The following is a 16,941-nucleotide window of genomic DNA, read 5'->3' on the forward strand; positions in this document are numbered from 1 at the left end:
CACTTTAGAATATTGTTGATGGGATGTGAGAAAACCCAAGAAAACCCAATCTCCTCCCAAGAATGTCACTAGTATTACCAAAGGTCCTTAAGCTTCTCAGAAAACACCTCACATTTTTCCCCTTAACAGATACATTCACATTTGCCCCAGGAATTGTTTTAGGTAAATTAATTAAATGGAAATCTAAATATGTATAAGATCTCTCTCTCTCTCTCTCTCTCTCCCCCTCTGTCTCTCTCTCTCTCTCTCACACACACACACACACACACAAAACCTGCTTTGAACTCTTTTGGTTTCCTTCAAAATACCTCTTATACTTTGTCCAAGCAGAACCTCCAGGTTAACCTGAGGTAAAATTCAGTGATAAACCTCAATGTGATAAAATACAGAGAAGAAGGGAAGTCCAAAGGATTTGCTAGAAACCCATTGCTAGAATTGGAATTACACTTCTGTAAAGGGCTGACGATACAGAACTAGGTTGTGTGGCTGTGGCAACGTATCAGAGATGGGTGGCTTGCCATCCACTGGACTCTGGTGCCACCACTGTGACTGATCAGGAGAACATAAGACTACAAGAGAAGCCATGTTGGATCAGGCCCATGGCCCATCCACTCCAACACTCTGCGTCACATAGTGGTCAAATCCCAGGGGCCATCAGGAGGTCCACCAGCAGGGCCTGAACTCCAGGAGCCCTCTCACTGTGGCCCCGCAAGGACCAAGAACACAGAGCATCATGGCCCCAGACAGAGACCGATTTCCCACTCACCTTACGCCACTCTCACACTCCTCTTCTCAGTGGGGCTTTCATCCGATTTCACACTATCTGCAACTAGCATCAGCTTTTTCATGCAGCATACAGAAACTGGTCTTTAGAGTTTTCTGTTTGCTGCACGGAAAAGCTGGCGCTAGTTGCAGCAGATAGTGTGAAATTGGACGAAAGCCCCGCTGAGAAGAGGAGCGCGAGAGCGGCATAAGGCGAGTGGGAAACTGATCAGAGTGTTCCATCTAAACCTTGCAGCTGACCTCCCACTCCTCCCTATGTTTATCCAATGCCCTTTCGAAGCTGTCTGTGCTTGTAGCCGCCTCCACCTCCCGCAGCAGTGAATTCCGTGTGTTCATTACTTTTTGGCTGCAGCTATAAACTCCACAGTTGCCAGATGACCAAAGGGACAAACGGAATTTCCTTCAGGCTCTGGCCTGACTGTTCAGGATGAGTAAGATGTCTTTAGAGTAAACCCAGCTGCTCTCGGATTTCTGGGACCTGTCAGTCAATGTTATCACAGCTTGATGGCTCACCCTTTCGCTGCCTGGTTTTCAGTGCTGCAGCCTGCCTATCTAGGGAGAACTGGCAAGAGCAGTGCTGCGGTGTAGCGGCTAGAGTTCCGGACTAGGATCTGGGAGACCCAGGTTCGAATTCCTTTCCCCATCATCTCAAACATCCCAGTCTCTCCCATCCACACCGTCCTTTCTCTCCCCTGACGGATGCAATCATAACCCAACAGGACCTGTGCCATAAGCACAGTACAATGCAAGGCGGGGGGGACAACCAGTAGCACAAGGGGCATGGACACTCACAAACCCCCTGGTTGGAGCCGATGGTCCAGGCAGCCCTGGAAGTCCGGGAAGTCCTGGCAACCCAACCCCAGCATCTCCCTAGAAGAAGAAAGAGGAAAACACAGTCAGGGTTTTAGAAAAGCGATGTCAAAATGCATCTTGTAGCTTGCTTAATTACACCACAATGTTTATGGCCTTGGGAATCATTCAGTAGTCACGCCGATACAGCCACTTGTCAAGCTGCCAAAGTCTCTGGTAAGGAAAAACAAAATTAATTCTAAATCCTTTTCATGTACTCACTTCTCTGCTATTAAAAAGACATTACGGCGAGTAAGCTCCGGAATTAAGTGCAATAAATATTCCCAGTGCTGCGGTGACGGTGGTGGGGGGAGGGAGTTATATTGGTGAAAAGATATTGGCAAGACAGGAACTGGCTCCACGATCCCTCTGGTGGCCACTGGCTAATGTACCCAAGTCAGGAGGGCTTCTGCTATTGCCCCAGAATGTTTCTGCCAAAGGAACAACTAGGGCAGAAACCAGAGCTGTTTCAGGCCGATGTTCACACTGAAATGAGAAGCTTTATGCTGTGATTAGAGAATGCAGAACAGGTTCCTAAATAACCCTGGTAGAGCATCTGCTTGGGAAGCAGAAGGTCCCAGGTTCAATCCCCGGCATCTCCAAAAAAGGGTCCAGGCAAATAGGTGTGAAAAACCTCAGCTTGAGACCCTGGAGAGCCGCTGCCAGTCTGAGAAGACAATACTGACTTTGATGGACTCAGGGTCTGATTCAGTAGAAGGCAGCTTCAGATGTTCATAACTAAGCCGTCAAACTGAAGAAAGAATTGAAACGTCACCAAAATCTAGAGTGACATCTTAAGAAAGCGGCTGCGTTGAAGCGACACTCCTCAGGAGCACCCACCTTGTGAATTTCAGTTGGACTCTTTCCAAGTTTGGACATATATCTATTCATTTGGGGATGGGGTTTTTTTAGCCCCTTGGGGTTTCCTGTTACTTTAAAAGGCCCCAGCACCGCCGGCCTTTATCATTATTGTATTGTCTATTATGTGTTGTACGCAATCCTTATAATATATTTTTGCAAACTGAAAGACGGTGTAATTCTTGGTTGCTTTGATCAGTTGACTAATTACACCAAGTGCCCTTCAAGCAGCACCCCTGGAGACAATGGCTGCTTCGAAGGGTGGACTCTAGGGCATTGTGACATACTGAGGCGCCTCCCCAAACCCCACCCTCTCCCGGATCCACCCCCAAAGTCTCCAGGAATTTTCCAACACAGACCTGGCAACCCTTGTCATGATCCTGGGCCTAGTGAGGCCTGCAGGCCCCAGGAAAGCCTGCTTAGGAGTTACTGGGAAAAGCCTACATCTCCCAGGATCCCCTCTGTCCCTCTTATTGGGTAGTGAGGGTTTTGGAGGGAAACAGGCCCGGAGAGGGGTGGAGCCTGGGAAGAGAATATATAAAGGCCAAGCCCAGGAATTGGGGGTTCTTTTCCTAGGAGGCAGAGCTGAGGAAGAGCTGCTGCCAGGGAGAGACCCTCGCCCTGTGAGGTACGGTGAGTAGGCCCAGGTCTGACTGAGACAGTTAGGGACCGTAAGTTTAGATGCATGAAGGCATTTGGTTATTTTTCCCTTCACCCGTTTACTGTTTTATGGACCTTGTTTGTTATATTGCACTGACCTTTTAAATCTTTTTTCCCCCTGTTGTTCACACTGCCTGGTCCTCACGCCCATTATTTGGCCTATGCTAAGGAAGGGCTTGGGAGGGAACTCTGGGCCTTCTTAAGGGAGACCCTTAATCCAGAGTAGTGGCAGCAATTGGTAAGACCGCCCCCCCCCCGCAAGTCGTGACAACCCTAAAGGCTTCTGATTGGCCACTGGAGATTCGTTTAGCTGCACAGATTTTTGGCTGTAGCAGCCCCTACAGTCCATGGATCTTCACAGTGTGACTGAAGGTAAGCAGTTGTGGCCGGCATGGACTCCCATGGCAGCCATTTTGTTCACAGTGATTTTATGTCTGCGCTGTGTCAGAATTCCAAAAGTACCTGCAGGCTCAAAGAGTTTGGGGACCCCTGATCTACACAGTCATGGGGGGGGGGGGCGCTATGGTCTCAGTTAAACAGATTCGACAAGTTTTTCAAACAAGGGGAAAGTGTGGCGCACTCCACAGCGCTCTGCTGTTCCATCTTCAGCGCCCTGAAAAACCTGCATCGCTCACACAGGGTCACTGAAGAGCCATTTGCTCACATCTTGAGTTCTGCCAAGCCATAGAAACTGAATAGAACCAAGTGAAGAGAGCTGGTGCTTGAACCGTCGATCTTAAAAGAAGTGTCTTGTCTTGAAGTGAGAAGCCCAGAGGCAGTACACAAGGACAAACAAACTGATACCACCAAAGAAGGAAAATACAAATGCTGCAGTTATGAATTTGGTCACAGGAGGCAAAAAGTGCAATCCTAAGCAGTAGGCTTGCAAAGTCCTATTCAAGAAATATCTGGGGACTTTGGAAGTGGAGCCAGGAGCAAGGGTGTGACAAGCATAACTGAACTCCAAAAGGAGTTCTGGCCATCACATTGAAAGGGACCGCTCACTTTTTAAATGCCTTCCCTCAACTGGAAATAATGAAGGATAGGGGCACCTTCTTTTGGGGCTCATAAAATTGCACTCCCTAGTCCAATCTTTTTGAAACCTGGAGGGTCTTTTGAGAAGAGGCATCAGATGCTATGCTGCAAATTTGGTGCCTCTATCTCAAAAAACGGGACCTAGAGCCCCAATTATCACCATTATACCCTATGGGAATCGGCCTCCATAGGAAATAATGGAGTGTCCAGCAGACATGTCCCTCCCCCACTGCTCTCCGATGACCCTGAAGCAGGGGGAGGGCCTCCAAACCGGGGGATCCCCTGCCCCCACCTGGAAATTGTGTACCCGACAAAGAGCTACGCGGATAATGGAGCAGGGAAACAGGTCAGAAAACCTCCGCGCAAACCAGCCTCCAAAAGCAATAATAAACAAAATACTTAAATGAATATCAAAAAGGTTTGTATCAATTTGAGGAATAATACATTTAGAACCTACAAACCCACACCCAAAGTCATTCAGAAGCAAATTAATGTCCAAACATTCATAACAAGAAGGTGCAGGTAGTTCTATGGGTAGAGTTGTCCACGGAGACCAAAGCTCCAAAGATTTCTTCCGTACAGCAAGGCACAGTGAAGAGAACGTGACGCAGGAGTACTTGATTACAATGAGGGAGTCAATCAACCTGGATAGCCAAGGCTAGCCCAATCCAGGGCTTTTTTTTTGTAGCAGGAACTCCTTTGCATATTAGGCCACACACCCCTGATGTAGCCAATCCTCCTGGAGCTTTCAGTAGACCCTATAAGAAGAGCGCTGTAAGCTCTTGGAGGATTGGCTGCATCGGGGGCGGGGTGTGTGTGTGTGGCCTAATATGCAAAGGAGCTCCTGCTACAAAAAAAAGTCCCAATCTCATCAGATCATGAAAGATAAGCTTGGTCGGCCCTGACTGGTACTCAGACAAGAGACCCCCAAGGAAGTCCAGGTTTGGAACTGCAGACAAACCACCTCTGAATCTCTCTTGCCTTGAAAACCCTCCAGAGTCACATAAGTCAGCTAGGACTGAACAGCAAAACCAAAACAGATTTTAGCCCTGGTTTTAATTTAAATGATGTGATTTTGTTGCTTTTAACGCTTTTCCAGATGTGATTTTATTATGCATCTTTTCAGTGTGTTAGCCACCTGGAGGGCCCTTGTGAGGGCAAAAAAGGTAGGGCAGCAATTTTGTAAAATAAAAACCATTAACAACATTTCACTGGCAATTGAAACAGTCGGCTTCTTCTACATTAACGGAGCACTTACCTTTTCGCCTTTAGGGCCTGGCTCTCCTTTCTGCCCTGGTGCACCATGGCCGCCTGGTTCACCCTACAAAAGGGAGGGCAGGATAATTACATTCCTTGTCCAGAACTGTTCTTCCAGTACTCAAGGACCAGCTCTGTACTTCTATTTCCTACAGTGTAAATGGCTGACAAATCCAGCTTCTATCCTACCTGTGGTTTCCATCCTCCGGGTGGGACCTGGAAATCTTCCAGAATTACAACTAATCTCCAGACAACAAAGATCAGTTCCCCCGGAGAAAATGGCTGCATTGGGAGGAAGACTCTATGGCTGGTGTGGTCAAACTGTGGCTCAGGAGCCACATGTGGCTCTTTCACACTTACTGTGTGGCTCTCAAAGCCCCCACCATCCCATCGGCCAGCTTGGAGAAGGCATTTGTCTCTTTAAATCACTTCTCTGACCCAAGCCAGCTGGTGGCTTGGAGAAAGCATTTAAAGTTGCTTCCTTTCCACCTCTCCCCATCTATTTGTCTTCCTTCCTTCCTTCCTTCCTTCCTTCCTTCCTTCCTTCCTTCCTTCCTTCCTTCCTTCCTTCCTTCCTTCCTTCCTTCCTTCCTTCCTTCCTTCCTTCCTTCCTTCCTTCCTTCCTTCCTTCCTTCCTTCCTTCCTTCCTTCCTTTGTATATGTGAGCTGAAATGTGTATAATGTATGTTGTTCCTGCCTGGCTCATTGGAGCCTGTAGGACTGAGCTTGGGGACTCGGGAACAATGAGCAGTAGGATCCAAATCCCTGCTGCCCTACTCCAATCACGGGCCCCCTGCTGGTTTTGAATGGTCCAATAGCATGCTAGTGTGGGAACCTTGAGTGTATATATAGTTGGCCCCGTTCACCCAGTAGTCAGCCCTATACTATGCTGTGATAATAAAGGCCTATGATCACTACCATCTCGCCTCTTCATTGCGTTGAACCCACTATATTATTCCTTTCTTCCTTCCTGCCTGCCTGCTCTCAAACATCTGACGTTCGTATCCTGCAGCTCTCAAGCATCTGATGTCGATTCTATGTAGCTCTTACATTAAGCAAGTTTGGCCACCCCTGCTCTATGGCATCATGACCCACCTGAGGTCCCTCCCCTCCCAAACCCTGCCCTTCCCCAGGTCCCAAATCTCCAGGAATTCCCTAACCCAAAGTTGGCAAACCGGGAGAGCCCCAGTCTCCACCTGGGGATTGGCAACCCTAAGAAAACAGCTGCTTTGGAAGGTGGACTCTGGCATGGTACCCCATTATAGTTCTTCCTCTCCCCAACCCCCATCCTCTTCAGGCTCCACTCCCAAAATCTCCAGGCATTTCCCAATCTGGAGCTGACAACAACCTTAGCATCTGCTCATTCCCTCCAGTCACCCCGCAGAGGCCTTGCTGAGCCTGGATGGGGGGGCAGCCCGAGAAAGGACCTTCTCAGTTGTGGCACCAAAACCTTGGAACTCCCACCCCAAGGAGGTCTGTCCATCTGACTCTACTGATGTCTTCTGCCAGGCAGACTTTCTTGTTTCCTTTGGTAGATATCCAAGAAGCCTTATTGCCCCTCCTCCCCGATTCTGCTATTTTGGTTTACATGGTTTTATGAAATTGTTTTATAATTTTAAATGTTAAGTTTTAATTGTTCAACTGTTTTAATGCTTTTTATGTGAGCTGGCTTTTGGGGAAACCCCGTCAGGCGGAAAGGCAGCATAAAAACGTTTCAAATAAAATAACAACAAAATAATATATAATGCAAACATAATAGCTGGAGAGATATACAGAAGGAATACTTACCCTTAACCCATTTTTCCCGGGAATTCCCTAAAAAAAAAAACCCAACACATTTTTATAATGCTGTGTAGCACACGGGATGAGAGTAGCAGAACAAAGCCACAACGGCCATCATTTTATGCTAGGACACAATATTTTAACTCTGGACTGGGATCACTGTAACATTATGCTTTGTTCTGAGAAGGCTACCGAGTCCAAATATCCAAATGCGTGAGCTTTCCCTGCAAATGGGGTTGAGAAGAAGAAGATGATGATGATGAAATTGGATTTATATCCTGCCCTATACTCTGAATCTAAGATTCTCAGAGCGGTCACAATCTCCTTTACCTTCCCCCCCCCCCCGCCCACAACAGTCACCCTGTGAGGTATGTGGGGCTGAGAAAGCTCTCCCAGAAACTGCCTTTTCAAGGACAACTCCTGCAAGAGCTCTGGCTGACCCAAGGCCATTCCAGCAGCTGCAAGGGGAGGAGTGGGGAATCAAACCCAGTTCTCCCAGATAAAAGTCCGCGCACTTAACCACTACCAAACACCAAGGAATGCTTCAGCTGCAGGCTGGCTGAAGGATCTCTCCTTGGGGCCAGGAAGATTCTGTGGAGGTCCCCACAGGTGTGTTGGCATCGAGGCAGAAGGTGGAGCTGCTTCTGGGTCCCAGGAACACAGCAGCAAGGATACTAACAAGAGATGCTTTTAAGTGTCTCACCTGCAGCCTGAGCTAATTTCCTGCCATAAAGAATGCAGGTCGGCCACTTCCTCTGACCAAATTAACACAAAAACACGTGAAGGTGCCTTATGATGCAGTTTCTGGCTCTTGTTACAGCAGATAGGTTGGCCTGTTAACAAGTTTTCACTGCTGTTTTATTGAGGCTTCCAATAACATTGTAACCCATTTTGAATTCTTTTGGGAGCGAGGCAAATTAAAAGGTTAGGGAAAAAAAATAAATCGTAAATACATAAATAAATCTGTTGCTAAGGCTGTAGAGCAAGTCTAAGAAACGATCCGCATTTCTGCTGCTGATCCCTGAATTTCCATGTGCTTTTCACTCAAAGAACAGCCATGTCTGTATGGTTTTCCCTTCATCTTGCCAATAACAACTGAAGCTCTATCTGATGTTGCATCATTTAACCGAGCAGGAGAGAGAGAAAGAGGAGGCTCACACAGTTCTTGCCTCCTTATGTACCCAGAATATAATATGTATACTGGCAGCTGACTCTCTCTAATCTGTACTTGGGATCTCCGTGACCCTCTAATGCCAACTCTGGTTTGAAAGAAAGGACGGTGCCACGGCAGCACGATCCTGCATAGAAGCAAGTACTAACCCCATGTTTTCATCACAAAAACTGCCTTTCATGGCCATTTAGCATTCACTATCACCGTTATTAAGAGCCCCGTGGCGCAGAGTGGTAAAGCTGCAGTACTGCAGTCAGAGCCATCTGCTCACGACCTGAGTTCGATCCCAGCGAAAAGAAGCCCGCTTTAAATCTACTAGGGACAGGGCCTTCTCTGTTATGGCCCCTACATGGTGGAACCAGCTACCGGAGGAGGTGAGGGCCCTGCGGGACCTTATTCAGTTCCGCAGGGCCTCTTAAGACAACCCTCTTCCGGTTAGCTTACACCTAACTGATATGGGAAACTAATGTAGCTTTACCAGATTCTTGCTATTCATATTGTTATAAGGTTCGATGTTTTAAGGTTTTAGATGTTTTGATTGTTTTAACTGCTTATATATTTAAATGCTAATTTAATTTTATGTCTTATCTGTTGTGAGCCGCCCTGAGCCACTTTTGTGGGAAGGGCGGGATAGAAATCATAAATAAATAAAATAGTTCCGGTAGCCGGCTCAGGTTGACTCAGCCTTCCATCCTTCCGAGGTCGGTCAAATGAGGACCCAGCTTGCTGGGGGGGAAAGTGTGGATGGCTGGGGAAGGCAATGGCAAACCACCCCGTCAAAAGTCTGCCGTGAAAACGTTGTGAAAGCAACGTCACCCCAGAGTCGAAAACGACTGGTGCTTGCACAGGGGACTACCTTGACCTTTTTTTACCTTTTATCACCATTATTTAACTACCCGATGCATACAGCGATTTGGGAGCAACTGCAATGAGACAATAACTTGGCAAATTCCCATAGACCCTCAGTAACAATATATATAGAACTACAGAATTACAGCACAGCCTCATTTGGAATACCGTGTGCAGTTCTGATCACCATATCTAAAAAGCTAATGCAAAGCGGGGAGAAAAACAAAGATGATTAGTGATTAAGGTGACAAGATGATTAAAGGGCTAGAATAACTTTCTTTGGAAGAAGAAGAAGAAGAAGAAGAGGAGGAGGAGGAGGGGGAGATTGGGTATATACCCTGCCCTTCACTCGGGAGTCCCATAGTGGCTTACTGTCTCCTTCCCTTCTTTCTCCCCACACCTTGTGAGATAGGTGGGACTGAGAGAGCTCTGAGAGAACTGCTCTTGAGTGCTGAGAGAACTTGTGACCGACCCAAGGTTACCCAGCTGGCTGCATGTGGAGGAGGAGTGGCGAATGAAACCCAGTTCTCCCAGATAAGAATCTGCTGCTCTTAACCACTACACCACACCGGCTCTCAAGTCTGGGACTCTTCATTTCAGGAAAAAAAAAAAAAACAAAGCTAAGAGGAAACATTAGAGAAGTTTATAAAATTACACATGGGGTGGAGAAAGTGTAGAGCTCCCCCTCGCCTTCTGCTGTAATGCTAGAATTTGAGGGCACCCACTGAAGTTGCTGGTTCGTGAGGACACACAAAAGAGAAAGCCAGATTGGTGTAGTGGTTAAGTGTGGACTCTTATCTGGGAGAACTGGGTTTGATTCCCCACTCCTTCACATGCACCTGCTGATGTGACCTTGGGTCAGTCACAAGTTCACTCAGAGCTGTCCTTGAAAGGGCAGCTGCTGTAAGAGCTCTCTCAGCCCCACCCCTCTCTCAGGATGTCTGTTGTGGGGGAAGAAGGTAAAGGAGATTGTGAGCCGCTCTGAGATTCAGAGTGAAGGGTGGGTATAAATCCAATATCATCATCTTTGTCTTCAATGACTGCCAGTGAACATAGCAATGGCCATGAATACAGATGCTTTTTAAAAGCGGCTAGATGGATTCATGGAAGAAAGGTCCATCAATGGCTAGTAGCCAGGATGACTGAAGGGAACCTCTGTTAGAGACAGCAACTCAGTGTGCCTGAACATTGTGGGGCACCACATCACTAAGGATGCAGGGGTGCTGTCTCCTTGAATGGGATACCTCTCTTTGTCTTAACCTGGGAGCTGCCCTCTGGCTCCTCCTCTCTCTCTCTCGACTGGGTAGGAAGTGATGTGAGCAGGGGTGGAATTCTAGCAGGAGCTCCTTGGTATATTAGGCCACACACTCCTGATGTAGCCAGTCCTCCAAGAGCTTCCAAAAAAGAGCCTTGATTGGCTACATCAGGGGTGTGTGGCCTAATATGCCAAGGAGCTCCTGCTAGAATTCTACCCCTGGATGTGGGAGACCTCTGCCTGAGACCCTGGAGAGCTGCTGCCAGTCTGAGTAGACAAGACTGACTTTGATGGACCGAGGGTCTGAATCAGTATAAAGCAAGCGGGCCCTCAGCCATTCAACCACAGGAAGCAATATTCCAACAGTATCTTTCAACATCCCTCCCTGTTAAAGCCAGCCGGCTTCGCCATGCAACACCTAAGGGGTCTTTTGTCAGAGCCTGCCGAGGCGTTTGCTTTTCACCTTGGTTATTTCACAGGTTGCATTGCCTCTGCTAATAACGTGCTATGTAACAAAGTAGGAGTCAAGCAGCGCCTTTAAGACCCAACAAAGTTTTATTCAGAATGTCAGCTTTTGTGCGCTAGAAGCACACCTCATCAGACAACAGGATGGAATGGCAAGCAGTCCTGAATGTAGAGAAAGTGGGCAGTGAATTAGTATGGAAAATCATGGAAATGTTTGTTAGCAGATTAAAAGAAGCACAATTTGGGGTCTGGTGATGGTTAGTTTGTGTTAACTGGGCTGCCATCCTATTGCCTGAGGAAGTGTGCTTCTAGCACACGAAAGCTGACATTCTGATTAAAACTTTGCTGGTCTTAAAGGTGCCACTTTGTTCTATTGCTGCAGACCAACACGGCTGCACACTTGGATCTACCAGCGTGCTGTCTATCTGTTGTACTGAGTGACTGTCTGTTGTCATAGTAGTGACATAGTCCCTTGGATTTCTGAAATCAAAGGAGTTGAGGAAGTAGCTGATGGACGTTCATCAATAGGCCAGCAGGAGAGCAGCAGGAACAGCTGCCAACGCCCCCCCCCCCCAGCACCAGGACATGGGGCACTGATGGCAACAGTAGCAGCAGCCAGGGCAGGAAAAGGGGCAAGCCCTAGAATTAAGCGCTGGACCCTGCCCTTCAAATATTGGGCTGCAGGCGGGTACAAGCAAGCAGACTGCTCATCCATCCAAGGACCCTGTTCACCGACAGAGACCTAAAAGTGTCGTCCACCCTCGAGAGCCAGTTTGGCGTAGTGGTTAAGTGCCCGGACTCTTATCTGGGAGAACCGGGTTTGATTCCCCACTCCTCCACTTGCACCTGCTGGCATGGCCTTGGGTCAGCCATAGCTCTGGCAGAGATTGTCCTTGAAAGGGCAGCTGCTGTGAGAGCCCTCTCAGCCCCACCCACCTCACAGGGTGTCTGTTGTGGGGGAGGAAGGTAAAGGAGATTGTGAGCCACTCTGAGACTCTTCGAAGTGGAGGGCGGGATAGAAATTCAATATCATCTTCATCCTCTTCTTCTTCCTCCAGAATTGGCTTCACACACTCGAGATGGAAGGGTCAGGTTTTAAAGGGGAAACCCTACATGCTTTCAAAAGAAACCTTTCATAATGCCAAGCCCTCCAATATCAACTCCAACGAGTGTAACAGCAGGCCTCCTACCGGGACCTCTCGGGATGTGGCCTCAAGTTCTGAACCCCTGAGCCTTTGCGTGTTTCTCGGAGACGACCCTCCTGTTTCCCATGAAGGGAGAATCAAGGATTTGGACACTGCTGCTAAGTGCAAGCCCTGACCCAGAAGGCCCAAGCTAGTTCTAGCCTGTCAGACCTCAGAAGCTCAGCAGGGCTGACCCAGGTTAGTACTTGGATGGGAGACCACCAAGGAAGTCCAGGGTGGCTACGCAGAGGCAAGCAGTGGCCGACTGCCTCTGTTCATCTCTTGCCTTGAAAACGCTACAGGATCAGATTATGACAACTTGGCTGGGACCTGATGGTACTTTCCACCACCGAGAAGTGGAAATCGGAGTGCTCTGGCTGTGCCAAGATGGAGTTACATCATTTTCAGGCTCATGAAAGCACCTGACACCTGGAGAGGTTGGGGCAGTTGCCGTAGACACCTCTGTGCTTTGAGCCCCGTTCTTCAGGGCACCATTCCCCCTTCTTTACCCTCAGTAGCCTCAACCTCACTGGCCCTCATTGCCTTGAAATCTTGTTGGCCGAGGCAACCCACAGGATGCCGTGAAGCCACAGACAAGCCCTGCCCACACTACAGTGAATGCGCATAGGATCTGTGTACAGTGTACTCTTGATGGCCCTTTGTACGTGCATTGAATAATTCTCATAGTGCAGTGAATGCGTGATGCAAACCTGGCATTTATCCAGGTTTCTTCTGTAAAGTGAATGCATGTTATTGCTTTCGTCCAGGCCTCTTTTTGGGCAGGAGCTCACAGGAGCAGAGCTCCAGAACCTCTAAATTTTATTGTGCTCTTTCTTTCTTACCCCTCCCCCCAAAAAAACCCTTGCTTCTGGACTCCAGTCCAAACCCCCTGGGAGAATGTTGCTGAACTCTAAGCTTTGACACGCTTTCTAATATTTCCCCCCACAAAAAATGGGGAAAATAGTCAAAGCGTATAAAGCAGACTGATGGAAATGTTCCTCATGCCACTGTGGCCACATAAGGGAAAGTAAGTTTAAAAGTATGATGGGAGTAAGGTTTATGATGAGCATCAGGGCTTTCTTTGAGCAGGAACGCACAGGAACACAGTTCCGTCTGGCTTGGTGCCAGGGGTGCGTGGCTGAATAGGCAAATGAGTTCCTGCTGGGCTTTTTCTACCCAAAAGCCCTGTGTGGAACAATGGTGCTGCCAGTGGGTGTGGCCTAATATGCAAATGAGTTCCTGCTGGACTTTTTCCTACCAAAAAAGCTCTGATGACAATAATAATTCAAGACACATTTTAAGGGTAGATGCTGAGCTGATATACAGTAATTTAATACACCTCCCGGTGACGTCAGGGATACGTGGCATATGCAAAGGAGTTATGCTAATGAATTGTGCTAATGAGCTCCAGCCCCTCCTTTTCTACAAAACGACCCCTTCTTTCTTTCAACCCAATGTACGCAAGCACGGACAGGATGTGAGTCCATTCACTGTGACGGGCATGGAACTGCTCTCAAACAAAATCACCCAGATTGACACAGCCAATTGGATTCAATGGCCATGAAGGTCAGTGAGGCCCAAGAGAGGGCAAAGAAGGGAAAGGGCAACGGGGCCATGAAGCAGGGACTGCCAAGGTTCACAGACTTCACTACAGAACAATGCAAACGTTCAGCATCTATCTCCCCACTAGTAACATGCTCCGATGGAATGTGCTACTTTTGGAGCAAATATCAAGGCCACGGAACACTCAGAATGGTCTCGGCAAGTTCCAAATACTCACTGGTTTCCCATCCAGGCCGGTCTTTCCAGGGGTTCCCCGAGTCCCAGGCTGGGCTTCTTCCGGTCCTGCCGTTCCCGGAGGCCCTGGTGGTCCTTTCTCTCCCTTTTGACCTTTCTCACCTTTTTGACCCTGCAAGCAGAAAACACACACCACGCAGGCTGGAATCTTAAACATGTGTGTCGAGAACAAAGCCCCGTTGGAGCCAGAAGGAATCCACGTCTGAAAAAGCACAGCAAGGGCCGGCTGGTGAAGAGGATCTTTTTTTCATAATAGCTACCGCTTGAAGGGGCATTTTAAAAGAAGATGAAGAAGATATTGGATTTATATCCCGCCCTTCACTCCGAAGAGTCTCAGAGCGGTTCACAATCTCCTTTACCTTCCTCCCCCACAACAGACACCCTGTGAGGTGGGTGGGGCTGGAGAGGGCTCTCACAGCAGCTGCCCTTTCAAGGACAACCTCTGCCAGAGCTATGGCTGACCCAAGGCCATTCCAGCAGGTGCAAGTGGAGGAGTGGGGAATCAAACCCAGTTCTCCTAGGTAAGTCTGCACACTTAACCACTACACCAAACAGAAGAAGAAGTAGAAGTAGTCGTCATCTCAGAGTGGCTCACAATCTCCTTCACCTTCCTCCCCCACAACAGACACCCTGTGAGGTAGATGAAGATATTGGATTTATATCCCGCCCTCCACTCCGAAGAGTCTCAGAGCGGTTCACAATCTCCTTTACCTTCCTCCCCCACAAGAGACACCCTGTGAGGTGGGTGGGGCTGGAGAGGGCTCTCACAGCAGCTGCCCTTTCAAGGACAACTCCTACCAGAACTATGGCTGACCCAAGGTCATGCTAGCAGGTGCAAGTGGAGGAGTGGGGAATCAAACCCGGCTCTCCCAGATAAGAGTCCGCACACTTAACCACTACACCAAACTGGCTCTCCAAAAATTGTTGAGGGGAGGAAAAAAAAATCCGTATTCTTCACTACACAGAGCGGCAATGAAATATTAGAATCACGGATCAAAAAAATGATAAGGAATGAAGAAATATACGTATCCCATTGACCTGGTCTACGTGCCCTGTGGACAGCCACACACATTAACCCTTCTACTCTGGAGGGCAGGCTCACAGCATCTGTATCTACAGTGAGTTGTACCACAAACAGGAAGAGGCTGAAGTTGGTTCCTTATTCCCAGTTCTTTATTCATTCCTTATTTGTGACTTATTTGGGAATTCAACCAAAAACACTGAAGAGAGTTTGAAAGCTCTGAACCCCATATATCAGGGGTGGCCAACGGTAGCTCTCCAGAAGTTTTTTGCCTACAACTCCCATCAGCCCCAGCCATTGGCTATGCTGGCTGGGGTTGATGGGAGTTGTAGGCAAAAAACATCTGGAGAGCTACCGTTGGCCACCCCTGCCATATATCATACATCCTAGGTTTCCAAGTCCAATTCAAGAAACATCTGGAGACTGGGGGTGGAGCCGGAGACATTAGGGGTGGAGCCAGGAGTCAGGCTGTGACAAGAATAACTGAACACCATAATGTAATCCAGCACAGAAACGGCACCCCGACACTCCCTATTGGGGTCAAAGGGGAAAACTCTCCTTGGTCTACCCACCCTACCACATACTCACCTTTTCAAAATGTGCTTCTTGCGGAACTCCAGTGTGAGGCCCAGCTTCCGTTGTTAGCATTTCCTGGGCTATTGTTGTGATTTCGCTCTCCCGTTGAGTTGTGGGGGGGAGTGTTTGATTTACAGGTACTGTAACGGTTACACCTAGAAGCCAAAATTTGGATATCACACACAACTCTGCAATGCTTACAACAGTCAAATCACATTTGCCAGGAAGGAAGACAGCTCAAAAGCAGAGAATTATTGAAAAAACTTTCATTTTGCTCTTGTGAAAAGAAGTCGGTGAACATCCTAAATTAGAAGGTAGATGTAGAATCCTAACTTGTAAAAGAGCAATGTAGGTTTAAAAATTAAAAAAAACTTCTGAAAGACCATTCTGCAAAAATGAAGAGAAAAAGGAACATCTCGATGACACAGAATCTGGACACAGTGATGAAATTTCAGTGAACCTGCCTGTTTTAAATCCCACCATGTTTCCCTATTGAATTGGAGACATAAACATAAAGCTGCCTTATACTAAATCAGACTTTCGGACCATCAGTGTTAGTACCAGTGTTCCCTCTAAGCTGAGTTAGCGTGAACTAGCTCACAGATTTTTAGCCTCCAGCTCACACAATTTTGTCTTCTCTAAAACCCCAGAGCACACTAATTTATGCAGTAGCTCGCAACTTTAATGCCAGCTCACAAACTAGAACTTTTGCTCACAAGACTGTGCAGTTTAGAGGGAATGTTGGTTAGTACAAGGGCTTTTTTTAGTAGAAAAAGCCCAGCAGGAACGCATTTGCCTATTAGGCCACACCCCTGACATCACCATTGTTTCACACCAGGCCTTTTTTGTAGAAAAAGCCCGGCATGAATTTATTTGCATATTATGCCACATCCCCTGACATCACCATTGTTTCACACCAGGCCTTTTTTGTAGAAAAAACCCGGCAGGAACTCATTTGCATATTACGCCACACCCCTGGTACCAAGCCAGCTGGAACTGTGTTCCTGTGCGTTCCTGCTTAAAAAAAAAAAGCCCTGGTAAGTACCATCTATGTGGCTCTCCAGGGTCCCATGTCAAGGTCTTCCACATCACCTCCTGCCTGGCCCTTTTAACTGGAGATTCTAGGGATTGAACCAGAGACCTTCTGCACGCCAAGCAGACGCTGTGTCTCCTCAGTTGGGACAGCAACCAAGTGTCCCTAGATTGGCAGCTTCCGGGCATCTTAATTTGCTCAACAATGAAAAAGAAGAAGACATTGGATTTATATTCTGCCCTCCACTCAGAGTGGCTCATAATCTCTTTTCTCTTCCTCCCCCACAACAGACACCCTGTGAGGCGGGTGGAGCTGAGAGGACTCTCACAGCAGCTGCCCTTTCAAGGACAACTCCTGCCAGAGCCA

General features: G+C 47.9%; 1 protein-coding gene across 1 annotated transcript in view; it reads right to left on the reverse strand.

The window, feature by feature from the left end:
* COL15A1 (collagen type XV alpha 1 chain) overlaps positions 1–16,941 on the reverse strand; it is a 339,567-nt gene that overhangs the window by 171,696 nt on the left and 150,930 nt on the right. The window contains exons 7-11 of the mRNA XM_060247740.1: positions 15,555–15,697; positions 13,929–14,057; positions 7,231–7,257; positions 5,444–5,506; positions 1,576–1,653 (exon numbers count right to left, since the gene is read on the reverse strand). Of these exons, the coding sequence (XP_060103723.1) occupies positions 1,576–1,653; positions 5,444–5,506; positions 7,231–7,257; positions 13,929–14,057; positions 15,555–15,697 (440 nt within the window). The remainder of the gene's footprint in view (positions 1–1,575; positions 1,654–5,443; positions 5,507–7,230; positions 7,258–13,928; positions 14,058–15,554; positions 15,698–16,941) is intronic.

This window comes from Heteronotia binoei, chromosome 10 (assembly GCF_032191835.1).
Source record: "Heteronotia binoei isolate CCM8104 ecotype False Entrance Well chromosome 10, APGP_CSIRO_Hbin_v1, whole genome shotgun sequence".
NCBI classification, from domain to species: Eukaryota; Metazoa; Chordata; class Lepidosauria; order Squamata; family Gekkonidae; genus Heteronotia; species Heteronotia binoei.